The 13,595-nt window shown below is 38.7% G+C and overlaps 1 protein-coding gene across 3 annotated transcripts in view; it reads right to left on the bottom strand.

Annotated features, from left to right (window-relative positions):
• Positions 1-304: 304 nt before the first annotated feature.
• The window catches only part of LOC139740058 (sorting nexin-24-like), a 34,470-nt gene continuing 21,179 nt past the window's right edge, over positions 305-13,595 (bottom strand). For all 3 annotated transcript variants that reach the window (XM_071650648.1, XM_071650649.1, XM_071650647.1), the window contains one exon: positions 305-1,087. In XM_071650648.1, coding sequence (XP_071506749.1) covers positions 934-1,087 — 154 coding nt within the window. In that variant the 3' untranslated portion in view covers positions 305-933. The remainder of the gene's footprint in view (positions 1,088-13,595) is intronic.

Raw genomic sequence — 13,595 nt, forward strand, 5'->3', positions numbered from 1 at the left:
TGATGCAGTCATTTGATTTCTGCTTCTCGATCATGGAAGAAAGTTCTCAGGAATAAATAGGTATGAAATTAGGACTCCGAAAATTGATATAATATATGCATAGAATAGTTTTTTACACACAAAAATAAAGGGAAAATGCATATCTTGATTTCTCTTGATCTCCGCACGACACATAACAACTCTAATATTTTACTACACTAGGTGCCATTAATAGTGCTTTACCAACAAAATAATTACATCACATGAGCTATTAAACATAACCATGTTTGAAGTCACATTGTTGCATCATGACCAGATACACATGGTAGCTGACACAGGAGACTCTCACTGTAGCATGACAGGGAGATGACTGGGTGAACATACGATTATACAAACAGCTCTGCATTATAACAAGAGGAGTGAACTTTACAGCCGGAACTTCACTGCACTTTCATGCAATATATGCAATGGGACACCGGGCAGTCATGGAATTGTCCATGCAAAGGCAGATTTCTATGTTTCCCTCACATAACAGTGTCATGTGATGCTCCTGAACTTCCATAATGCACCATGTATTGTACTCTGGTGTCACTGTTTGGTAAGTGGTATCAACTGGAAGTAATCTAATGCCACGTCAAAGACAGTCTTGCAGAAGGGGCCAAGTTATACAGTTCCCTGAATTACTGACAAATAAACCGTCTCCATGGTTACCGTCTCCATACGGATGTTTCCTGGTAAGAGAAAACATACAGTGTACCTAGCATTTTAATGGAAAGAGTCCGTGCTGGCCCTTTTTCATTAAGCACTGACTGATATGGTCTCACAGCTTGAAAATACGTTCAGGAGCTCAAGGGCAAGATACAGCATCGTGGCAACCGTATCCATGGCATATCGTGATGGCAGCTTGCTGGATTGTCCTCCATTTCTCTGGTCTCACTCCCTCCCTGCTGCTTCTCAAGAGGAGGAGCTGGTGGAGCTCTCAGGATCTGTCAGGGGGTCGTCATAGAGCCCCTGCCGCACCCCGTCACTGAGAATATCTGGGAGGCCGGCATCCGTGGGGGATGGCAAAAGGAACGGGTCTGACTCAAACACCATCACGGGCTGATGACTGCCAAGAAAAAAATACGGATTACATCTTAATTTCTAGCTGATGATGGAAAGATCTATAGCACACTTTCTCTCTCTCTCTCTCTCTCTCTCTCTCTCTCTCTCTCTCCCTTTCCCTCTCACCTTACTTTCAGATTTCTAATTTTGTAATTCATTGCATCTACCGGTACATCTAAATGCCATCCTTCAAACTTCTTATTTTTCAAAGTACTGTTGTAGATCAGTCACTTTTGGTGATAAATGATCTGTGCCATTGCTACATCTAGAAACATGTGTTATGACACTAGCAACTTCATACTCTAGTTTAAATATCACAATGTTACCTTGGATACAACTAATGAGCAAAGAGCATTGAAGTCACTGTCCTGGTATCTGCAAATACTGCAACATACAGTTGTACATGCATGTATGTACACTAATTACAATCCTCCTGATAGGTTACTTGATCTTTTCATCCCATGGTCATCCCTGAGGTTTTGCTCTGAACTTTGTTCCATAATCATCTATTTTCAATTCTTAAGGGGGAGGGAAGCAAAAGTGAATATCAAACACCAAAATATATGGCTTCACTGGTTTTTCATTGGATTTTTTCCATAATCACTGGGGAATGGTATGTCATAAGAGCTAATTTCTATCAACTATCATGCACAATATAATACATAAAAATTTGTAAGGCATACCACGGTTTCCTTTCATGTGCTACAGCCAGAAAGTTGACTATGCTCAGTTTACATATGAGTACTATAGAAAACTTGTTCTCATGTAAATTGAAATACTGCAACTTGGCAGCCAGAATGCCTCATACAAGCACACTGAAAATCTTGTTTGATAAATAAGAGGTATAAAGTTAAATGTCAAGCATCTACAGTAGAATCTACTATTTAAAATGTCTCCTGGCCAATTCAAATGCTTAAACTGGCATTAAAAAAGTGTGAAAGAAGGAAGACAAAAGCAAACTACGCTGCAAGCAGAGATCAGAAGAGTTTAGATTACAATACACAGAGAAACTGCTAAATATTCATTAAAATTTTGGTTAATACAGCAGGTATAACATTCACATAAAGATAATACAGGTGAACACCGTTCCTATAACGAGATACTCAGAACAAGAATTTTCTCATATTTTAAGGAAATCTTGTTAAACGGCTGCCCACAGGTTGCCACAAAAATACACACATGTAGTACTACAAACAGTCAACACACAGTAAGTCCCACTTGCAGGCGAGAACTGCCTTATCAGTGTAAGCTTGTGTCAAATATAAATAAAATCTGGGATGGGAAAATCTTGCAATGATGAAATTCCATGGTATGTGTCATGTTTGTTATCATGGTGTTCACCAATATAAATTTCATTAATGACTAAGTCACTGAAATGCTGTTAGTACATTTTCAAAAGCAACATTGAACACATTTTTTAGTAAACAGGTCATCAATCATTTCAGCCTGTAACTCAGCATGTCAACATAAACCAAATCTCATTATCAGGGAAGGCTGACACACTACAGATAGATGACTAAAAGACATTACCCGTGTACTTTAAGTAAAACACACAAGTTATGAATTGAAGATTAATGTGCCTTATACATGAAAGCAAAAGAAGTTTTGATACACACTGTAAAGTAAACTATCCACTCTCCAACTTCAACTGCCACTGTGTGGTGTTTCAAAAATAAGATGAATAACATTGAACTCTGTAAAGCTCTGCGTGGATGGATGGGGAGCACATAGTGTTCTGGGAAGCATGAAAACCTTTCCCCCAACATCCGTGAATTTCATTCCTTGAACACTTGAGTGACAAAGGCAACGTCCAATCATGACAAACGGTAAGACATGAAGATGGAAACATCTTGGTGTTGTGCGTGAAAGGCAAGGCTGAAGAAATCTTTGCAGGGGTGGATGGCACTGATGGCAATACAGTGTACCAACAATGTGATGATCATATTAAAGGATGAAAAGTAATACAAACAACAAAACAACTACTGTTACAAAATCTAATACTACACCAGTTGTACTTCTTTTAATACTGATGTTACACTGCACTAGCACTCTAGTAATATTGCCCCTTGGTTTTACTACTAGTACTACAACTGCTACACATATGTATATGCGTGTACCTATACTATCACTTCTTTTATCTTGTACTACCAGTACCACTTCTCATACTTATTATTGCTTACTGCTGCTTGTACTACAATGTACTTTAATACTACTACTGTACTACTACTACATGTACTACTACTAACTACTACTACTACTGCTACTACTACTACTACTACTACTACTACTACTACTACTACTACTACTACTACTACTACCAACTTGCACTTCTACTAATATTGAAGACACTGGATCATTATGCACAGAAGTTTATGTGGACCTTGCTGAGAACATCTTTCAACACATGTATGTGTTTGGCTTATTGGTAATAATTAATATCTGGTAATATTCAGTCCCAGGTAAGACTCCAGAATTGTAGAGCATACTTCTGCATACATGTATAATGTAGATGAACATTTCCTTCTTTCTTTATTCATTTTATTTTATTTTATTTTTATTTTTTTTGGTGGGGGGGGGGGGGGGAGGAGGGAAGGGGGAAGAGAAATGTTCATGCTTCTCAGGTTGGGATGTCAATCTTCTGCTGATTCAAGACCTAAAGACAATCCACCAACTCAGGCTTGACATTCTTATCAAGATTCCAGAGGAAAAATGAATTCATTAAGACAAGTGCAACAAAAATATATAAGATATATAAGAGGGATTGAGAGATAGTATAATTTGGCAAAACAGGAAAACACCACAGCACTCAATTCGCAGAACTTAATTGCATCTTTCCATGTGACTGATATGATTACCAAACAACATTGCAGGGAAATATGCAAGGGAAAGGTGCATTTGAATGTCTTTTGTTATCAAATCAGATTAGCACTTGAGCAGTGATTGACAGGTAATGTCTCTTGCAGAATCTTGGTTTGGAAGTTTGTTTGTTTCTTTGTTTGTTGTTGTTGTTGTTGTGGTGGTTTTTTTTTTGGGGGGGGGGTGGGGAGATATCTAAGTAGTCTGAAGAAAAGAAGAATGAAAAAATTGTTAATGGCACATATTCAGATATTCTCTTGACCACATAAACTAGAAATGTCGCTACAGCGACTGGTTATACCCCCGCCAAACAACATTTCATAAGCTTTGGTCAAAACAACATTTCATAAGCTTTGGTCAAAAAACTGAGGAAGTAGTTAAATCCGCAAGATCTTTCCTTGATCTTCTGCCATTAATATGCCGTTACCATGGCAACATACTTTCGGGTACTGTCGAAAAATGCATCTTGCACATCTACAACCAAAGGCACACATCTGTACCCAGTTTCATGGAAATTGGGCAAAAACTGAGGAAGTAGTTTGCAACACAACATTTTCCATCATTTTGGCTCATAATATGTGAGCTGTTACCATGGCAACATACTTTTTGTCACTGTCAAGAAATGTGTCATGCTGACCTATATCCTAAGACAAACATTCAATATGAATTCCATGAGAATTGGAAGAACACTGATGAAGCAGTTTTGTCATGAAGCATTTTGCCCTATATTTTACCAATAACATGCCGTTACCATGGCAACGCACTTTTTGCCACTGCGGAAATATGTGTCTTGCACATTAACATATTCAGATGAACATCTGTACCTAATTTCATAAAAATTGATCAAAAACTGTGGGAGGAGTTCGCGACGCAAGATTTGTACCCATTTTTGCCCATAATATGCCGTTACCATGGCAATGTACTTTTGGGTACTGTCAAAAAATACGTCTTGCACATCTACAACCCAAGGCACACATCTGTGCCAAGTTTTATGGGAATCGGTTGAAAACTGAGGAAGTAGTTCGCGACGCAAGATTTGCAACGGACCGACCGACCGCCCGACCGCCCGACCGTCCGCTGATTCCTATATACCCCCTTCAAACTTCGTTTGGCGGGGGTATAATGATGATCAGGGTTATTTGCATCAATACTTACATGCATTCACACTGCACACTCCTTTTAAGAGGTGAATTAATCAATACAAATAAAAAGAAGAAATCTTCTCACGTGCAAGAATAAGGCCATTTCTCTCAAATTGTTACCTTTCTCATATAAATATATATATACCAAACTTTCATTTTCCAATCTTCTGCTAAAGCTGTACGGTAGGTGATGTACTCACACATCAAAGATGACTAAATTAATGCTAAATCTGAGCATCTCTGATTCATAATGTCAAAAAAGTGGTTGCATAAAAAGAAAGAATCACAAGTTCACTGACTTTCATGCTCACCACTGCAAAAGAACAAGAGATGAAATGCATATTATGTAGGTGTCTATGGGAAACATGTGTCATATACCAAAATCAGCACGTCCTGCAACTCTAATCTTTCAATCAAAGTAATTTTTCTAGTGAGCACGTAACACATGTAAACATGAGTTTTTACATGTAAGGCCATGATTGCTGTTACTCTTGGTGACATACAGAACCTGGTATACCATGTTCCTATATATATGTGATTCGATGCCATGGAAACCTGGTATATCAAGTTTCTGTAAGGAATGGGTTAACTGAATCCATACTATGCATACATACGTAAATGTCCCTTTGAAGGGTGAATTCCATCAACATCACCATTTACTATCATTTACTATCACAGCATTGCTCCTTCTTAAATCCCCAGGTGCAGCCTATAAACCTTTAGATGCAGATAGTCTCACATCCTCCATAAATGCCTCTCTGGATGACACAGACTTCTCCCTCTGGGGATGATGTTCCTAGAAAGGGATTTGGAGACCTTCAGCAGCATCCTCCTTTGTGGATTTATGAAAAACTTGTTTGCACAGTGCAACTTAATCATGCTAAGTAATACCAACCACATGGAACATATAATATATCTTTCCAGATATACGCTAAACTTGCTTCAGGCACAAAGCTAATGCTTCACAGAACAAACCATACAAACTTTGTAGCTAGCCATTTTTTCTCTGGAGTTTTCTTCGTTATTTCAATTTTAAGGGGGGGGGGGGGGTGGTCTGGTGCAGGTTCCTGTCTAACTTCCGATTTCACTCCTGAGTGACATACAGAACCAATACCGGAAATTGTATCTGTACTGGCCATGGAACAGAAACAAACAAGGTTGTTCAACTGCTGAAACTCCCAACTATCTCAGAATGCAGAAAATTCACACTGGAATAAAGTCACATGTGAGTTTCACCAGAGCACTTGATTTAATGACTTGATTTGTTGTAGCTCTGTATATTCATAGTTTACAATTCTGGGCAGAGTCCCTGGCTGATGAAATTGCTTCTTTGGCACACCCAGGACACTACACAGAAACAGTAATCAACAAAGCAGAGCAAGCATTTGTCATATTTTTTCCAACATTTGTAATTGTTTCCTTGCAAACGGTGGCAGTAAGGCATTTAATAGCTCTCTCAATGATTGTTGCATGATTCAGCCTCCATCCAAATGTACCTAGAGTGACATGTTTGAATAAATCACCAACACTGTCAATGAGGCATACCCAACAAACTTCTTTCTGACACTCCGAGCCGCAGTGTTTGTAATTTACATCAAAACTGTTTTGTGCCAGCTCCCTTGATATGATTTATTGTTTTTAATCAAGGGGCTCTGCAATGACACTTGTTCATCATACAAAGGGTGTGGAAAATGATGGATCTCAGGCTACTGAGTAGATGACGATAGCTTGTCTCACAATGTCACATGTCAAATCACGGGGTGATCAATCACAATGTGGTTTATTTCTTCTGTGACATTCATATAAACTGTTTTCATGACCCTAATCCACATGCCATAATTTGGGAAAGGGAAAAAAAAAAGAAAAAGCAAGATCACCTTCTCCTTCTCCAATGAAAAAAAAAAAATGCATTTCAATAAATTTATGAGTCCTATAGAGAAAGCATTGGTGAATTTAAAAAAAAATGATGTGAATGGCTCAGAACTCTAGTGTTGGCTGCCTCAAACTTATATTCACTGCTACCCTTGTTCTGGCAAGTAATAAGAATATTGCAAAAGTGGGTATTTTTGCACAAGTAATTTTGTTGTTGTTGTTGTTGTTGTTGTTGTTGTTGTTGTTGTTGTTGTTGTTGTTGTTGTTGTTGCTTGGCCAAGTAAGATGAATTTCATGTATTTTCAATTCTATGGAATCAACATATGAGTGGTACAAATTGTAAGCAAAAATATTTGCATGCTTTTATTTTTGCACTATATAGTTTCTGGTCGCTCGAAATGCACAACAATTTCCTCTTTTACAGTATCATTTGGTTTCAGTTTTGCTGCAAAAGGGCAGATCCACCTGTAGATCAGTCAGTTCTCAAGACTTCCATACACTGGCACAAACATTCTCAAATGCTGAAGCTGGTAGCTAAAAGGGATTTAGGAAATGCTTTCTGACATGTGTAGAATTACAAGGCATTCGGACCCTTAATGAGCCTTGTCAACAACTGCCAGCATCATTCTATGCAACAACTGTGTAACATATTCCCTGACATGTCAATCAAACATGTAACTACCTATATGTGCAAGCACTGCAGCAGAAGTGAATGTATGGTCAAGGTAAGCTCTGCTTTCTCAACTGAGTTCGTGAGATCAAATGATCAAGCAAAAAAAAAATTGTTGTATTGGCATGACCCGCCCGACCCTAAAAAAAAACCTGATCCTGAACTTTAAAAAAAAAAAAAAGGAAATACATCGTTTTTACCGAGAGAGGGCGCGATACGGGTTTGCGAATTATAAAAAACAACAACAACAACAACAACAGCTGGTGTTGGAAAATGGCCGCGCAGTACAGCATGTCGGCAACCGCCAAGTCCGGTTCGAAGATTTTATTTAATATCATTCGGAGAATCGATTTGTCTGTGGCGCTGGGTGATTTAGCCCTGGAATTTGTTCGTTCGGATTCTGACCGGTATGTCGTGACGGCTTTAATTAAACCGGTGATATGACAAACTTTGGATGCAACAGACCCTCTCTATCGAATGGAGTTTTGTTAAATATGAGTTTTACACGTAAAATACAGGTAGCAAAAAAGACAAAAAAAAATCTGCCCGCCCGACCTTATTTGAAAATCTCATGTTACGCCAATACAACAGTTTTTTTTTTGCCTAATCGTATACAGACCGCAAACCGACCTGCAAGAACTCACCTGGAAAACACACATCCATACCACAAGTGCCTGAATCCTCAACAATTCAGAATTTATCAACTAGTATTCTATCAGCATGTTTACAAACAAGTTTTGAGCCGATCTGTGAGAGTTTGTGGTTATGCCCACAGAGGCAGGACTCCCAATCAACCAGGAGTGATTTATTGCCAATAAAGTTTGCAAATGTAGTCATGGAAGAGAGAGAGTAAAGGACAAAGAGACTTAATCATTAACACTGTGCAGAGAAAACAAATAAATTTTGACTAAAAAGATTGACTAAAATGGGCACATCCAAAAGTGGCCAAGGATTAAGTACCTGTGGCGAGGCGGTTAGCATACAGAGAAATTAATCAAACCAAAGCAATTTGTCTCCTACAGACAGTTTACTGGAATTGATCTGCCCTCTGTAAATGGTACTGTAAATATCACCCTGGCCTTGATATTTGGGCATAACTGTCATTTCTAATCTCAAGGTTTATCATCAGCACCCTCCTCCCAGGTATGACTATAATTACATCTCCAAAGAAGATCCAAATGCAGCATGCAGCTTAACTACTTTTACATTTGACATTTGCCTTTGCACTCCCATCGCTTGAGTAATCATTCAACTGCATGTATGTTTTAATATTTTGATTGTTTCTGTAATAATACAAAAATGCATTTACATTAAGACTTTTCTGGTACTCCTGAGTTTAATTGCATACATACCTATCTTTGATGAACCGTGAACTTCAAGTCCACCCTGAAGGACAATTCCACACTGTGTTCAAGCTGGCTTTTAAAATATTATAAAGTTAATCAGAAGGACAGAGTGGTAGAAGTTCATTAAAGTCAGACTTAATAGGAATAAACATTACAGAATATAAAGCTTTCACATTTTCCCCTGTGCAGCGAATTTCACTAAAGTGAGATCTTGGGGCTACAAAGAAAGAGATGATATTCCTTTCAAAAAGGAAATATCAATTGCTATGGAACAGAAGTGTATCCCCCTGTAGAGTGAATATAAGTCAGCAACCTATATATGACCTCTGACCCTAAAAAGGTGGAACAGTGAGGGCAGCATCACCAAACATTCAAGTCTAGATTTGACCACCATAAGCCCAAGGTATACCAAAATTTCAACAAGATGTATCATGAAACCCACCTTCATATCCACCAAAATATGACCTTTGACCCTTTAATAGACAGTGCACTCGGAGCAGCATTAACTAGTAGACAAATGAACAGACAATAAGAACAGTAATAATGATAATAATCAGGGTAATGGGGGGGGGGGGGGGGGAGCTCGGGCCCTCACTTCTTTTTTATTAATGATTTATATAAATAGGAATACATCTACATGTAGGGTCTAAAGACCTGGCCCGCCCACTCCCCACTTGTTTAACCCTCTGGAAGTGGGTAAGCTTTTTTGTTTTGCTTGTTAGTCGGTGTCGACTGGAAGTGTACCAGAGGGTTTCTTTTATTTTTTTTTTTGTCAGCTGATGAAACCTGGAAGTGGTAGAAGTGTGTGTTCAAGGATTTTTTTTTGTTGCTTGTCAGCCGAAGAAACCTGGAAGTGGCAATGGAAAGTTGTGCTTGAAGGCCATTTTTTTCTCTAATGCTTGTTAGCTGATGAAACCATGAAGTGGCACTAGAAATGATAAACTGCCCCCCCCCCCCCCCCCCCCCACACACACACACACACTCATAAAAATGTGGTGCTGGCCTTGATAATAATAGTTATAATAATGATTATGATAACACTAATGGTACTAACAATAATATGATAACAATGGAAGAAATGGCAACGATTTCACAGAACCACTAACAGCAACACTGTCTCACAACTGAAGAAGAATAATGAGGATTACTCACTGCACCAAAAAAACTACCAACTTGGGATGCAAATTACCTCTAAGCCCAAGATTTCCAAAATGTCAGCGTCTTATCACATGTAATCTGGCATTAAGGCCGAACTTGAGACGCCCCAGTAGAAGTTCAGTAGGAGTGTTGAAGAAATGTCATCTTGAAAACACTGTCCACTGAGATTGCTTTGCATTGTAACAGAAATCTACAGTTTTGAGGATGCACAATGCACAGGATTTGTTTTTCTCTAATGTCTTTTGTGAGGGTCTCAAAAGTGATACAGTTTACACTCACTGCAGTCTACATGACAAACTTTTTTTCCTATGACTCGATAGGAAAAATATACCAAATTGTAGAGCTGCAAAATTTCAAACAGTGATTGGATATCTGTCTTAATATACACTTTGAAAGATGGTTGGGCTTGATGGGAAACAGTTTTGGTGGAAACCCAAGAAATGAGTTATGATCAATTATTGTTATACCAAGAGGTACATGTAGTTGGTGGAAAAATTGCCATTTAGAGCTCATTGACCATACAGTAGGTATGATATAAAACTATGTGACATCAGGAAGATGATCTGCCTTTTTACTTAAATCTTACTTATGCCTGTGATATTAATCAAAACATACAAACAATGATAATAACATCAGCATCAATGATAATGATAAATCATGATACTAACATTAAAACTGGTACTACTACTGCCGCTGCGCTGCTGCTGCTGCTGCTGCTGCTACTACTACTACTACTACAACTTCTACTACTACTACTACTACTACTACTACTACTACTACAACTACTACTACTACTACTACTACTACTACTACTACTACTACTACTACTACTACAACTTCTGCTACTACTACTACTACTACTACTACTACTACTACTACTACTACTACTGAATAACATTGATAAGAATGATGATTGACAAGTATATTATGCAACTGATTGATAAATTGCCCAGCATCGACGTAAATATCGATGGGCACTTTGTCAATCAGTTGCAATGAAAACATCTCGACGGAAGAATTTCACTGATTTGAATAAGTACATTATGATCTATAAAATATGATTGTTGGTATAGATACTATCATCATTATCCTTCTACAAATTTACTTTAATTTCTCCACTTTCCCTTGGGGGAATACACTGGATGGTCCATTTGAAACCATAATTATTCTAATTCTTTTTTTTTTCATACAAGAAATTACACTGTGGTTATGTCCATCATTTATTGTGGCTGTAGCTAGAAAAATTCTCATATCACTCCTGTATTACCATTGATAGCTGCACACTTTTCCTTCCAACAGATGTCTATTTCTACACTTGTGTAGCTTGATAACAATAGTATAAAGATTCAGAAAGAGATACATTATTTACATGAGTGCATTTGCTACACTGGAGTGTAATGAAATAGTTTCTTTGAACCTTTTGAATCACAGAATACTGCTTATGACACAACAGTACAAACTGCACGACTTGTACAAAATATTGTCTAGTGAGAAACACTGAATTCCAAAGTTGAAATGTAAAGGGATGGACATGAGAAAAATGGTTGTAACTGCATCTGACACAACTGTGCCAAAATGTTCAGGTTGCCCTCATTCATATCTACTTTAGATTTGAATTTCTTCCCTTTCTCGCTGTTGTTTTCTCATGATTCATCGCCCTTTTCCCCTCTCCAAGCTAATGAATAGCTCATTTACAATTCAGAATGCCAATGTTGATTGTAAACACTTTTCCATAAAAAACAGTAGTTGATGTCTTCAAGGAAAGTCAAGACTTCAGTGTACTTTCTTGAAATGCTTGTCTACCTTGACTAAACCATCCATTATTTTTCACAGCTCTTCATCCCAGTTGCACCTTTTTGTTTTTTTGATCCCATAAAATGGGAGAGGGAGGGCTTGTGAGAGAGAGGGAAAAACATCATGATTACAAAATGATGAGGAGACGAGATATTGCCATGGACACACGAGATAGCGGGTGCATCTGTGATAATGAGAGACAAAAGCTCCCATAGTTTCTGTTGTTTTCCCTCTCCTCAGCTACATAAGATGTTTGCCCACAGGGATCTCCTAGATGACAGAGCAGTGAGGAGTGACTGCAAACATTGAACGGGGAGGAAAAACGAACAAACTAGAGTTCATACACCCTCGAATCACCCAAGACGTTCATCGGAACGTCTAATTCACCTATTTCTCCGTCAAGTCTGAGAATGTCTAAACTGCTCCATGAGAAGTGACAATCTGATCACTGGTATCCACATCATTGGTATCCCCAGCCATCAAATACAAAGTTAATGTACAAGGACGATTGAAACAGTGACTACCAGGGCAGCACAATATCAAGGGACGCAAACAAAGCAATAACCAAACACAAAGAAACAGAGAAAATACTCATTTTCACTTCCATGACATTCTGTGATGGCTAGGTCAATGCACAGAGTTCCAAACTCAGTTTCTGGGCCTGAGGAAAGTGTACAGATGTAGCTAATCGAAATCTAATGAATGAATTGGTCTGGGGATAGACTATTACGTTTGATTACGTGGTAAGCCAACAATACATGGTCTGCTGCCATGCCACCAAAAAACAGAATGTGAGGCTGATGAAGTGTTCAAAGAAAATTGGGGTTTGAAAAAAAAAAATCTCACCGGCTCGACTATGATTACAAAATTTATGTCCCATTAGAGTAACTCTTTTATCTTATACTAGTCTAGAGCCCCAGTCACACAGAACTCCACGTCCAAATCCCGTACAAAAAGTTATGAAAATCTGGTGGACGTGGTCGTAAGTGGTAATTTTTTGGTCAATTTTGGTTTGGCCGTGCTTTGTATGGGGTATGGCCGTTGGTGGCTGTTCCACTGCTGAAGCACTGTCTAAGCACGGCTCCATGTCCAGCCACGTGTGTGTATGCGGAAAAATCCATTTGTCAGCGATAAGCCGCTAAACACACGCTATTTCCCGTGATACCAACGCGTAACACATGTCAGATGACCGTGCTCTGCCTGTTGCAGACCGCTCCTTTCGCGTCTTTACCGCATCTCCCCAAGTTTTAATCACTGCCGGAACACGGATTATCACGTGTGTTTCACGTGTGTTGCACGTCTTTACCACGTGTGCCGCCCATGGTTGTCCGCGGAATAAAATTTTGAGCAGTTCAAAACTTTTTACCACGTCCGACGCCGTTCAGATTTTCCCCCGCGTCCTGTCACGTCCATAAATTGACCGTAGCTCATCTTAAACTCCACATCAACGCGAACAACATCGTCTGCTTCACAGGAGACCACTTTTTGATGTGTTTTGGCCGTGATAAAGCTGTAAAGCGCTGTGTGACCGGGATTTTACAAAAGAAGGAAATCAACATTCATCTGCAAAGGTTAAGAAGTACTAGTCAACAAATATTTTTGAATATAAATTTGATGCGAGTGAAAGATCATCTCATCCTTAATGTGTAATCTCTGGTGTCATATAGAAGAAGC

This window comes from Diadema antillarum, unplaced genomic scaffold (genome assembly GCF_040938485.1).
Source record: "Diadema antillarum isolate AM-2024a unplaced genomic scaffold, OU_Dant_1.0 seq00000829_RagTag, whole genome shotgun sequence".
Taxonomy (NCBI): Eukaryota; Metazoa; Echinodermata; class Echinoidea; order Diadematoida; family Diadematidae; genus Diadema; species Diadema antillarum.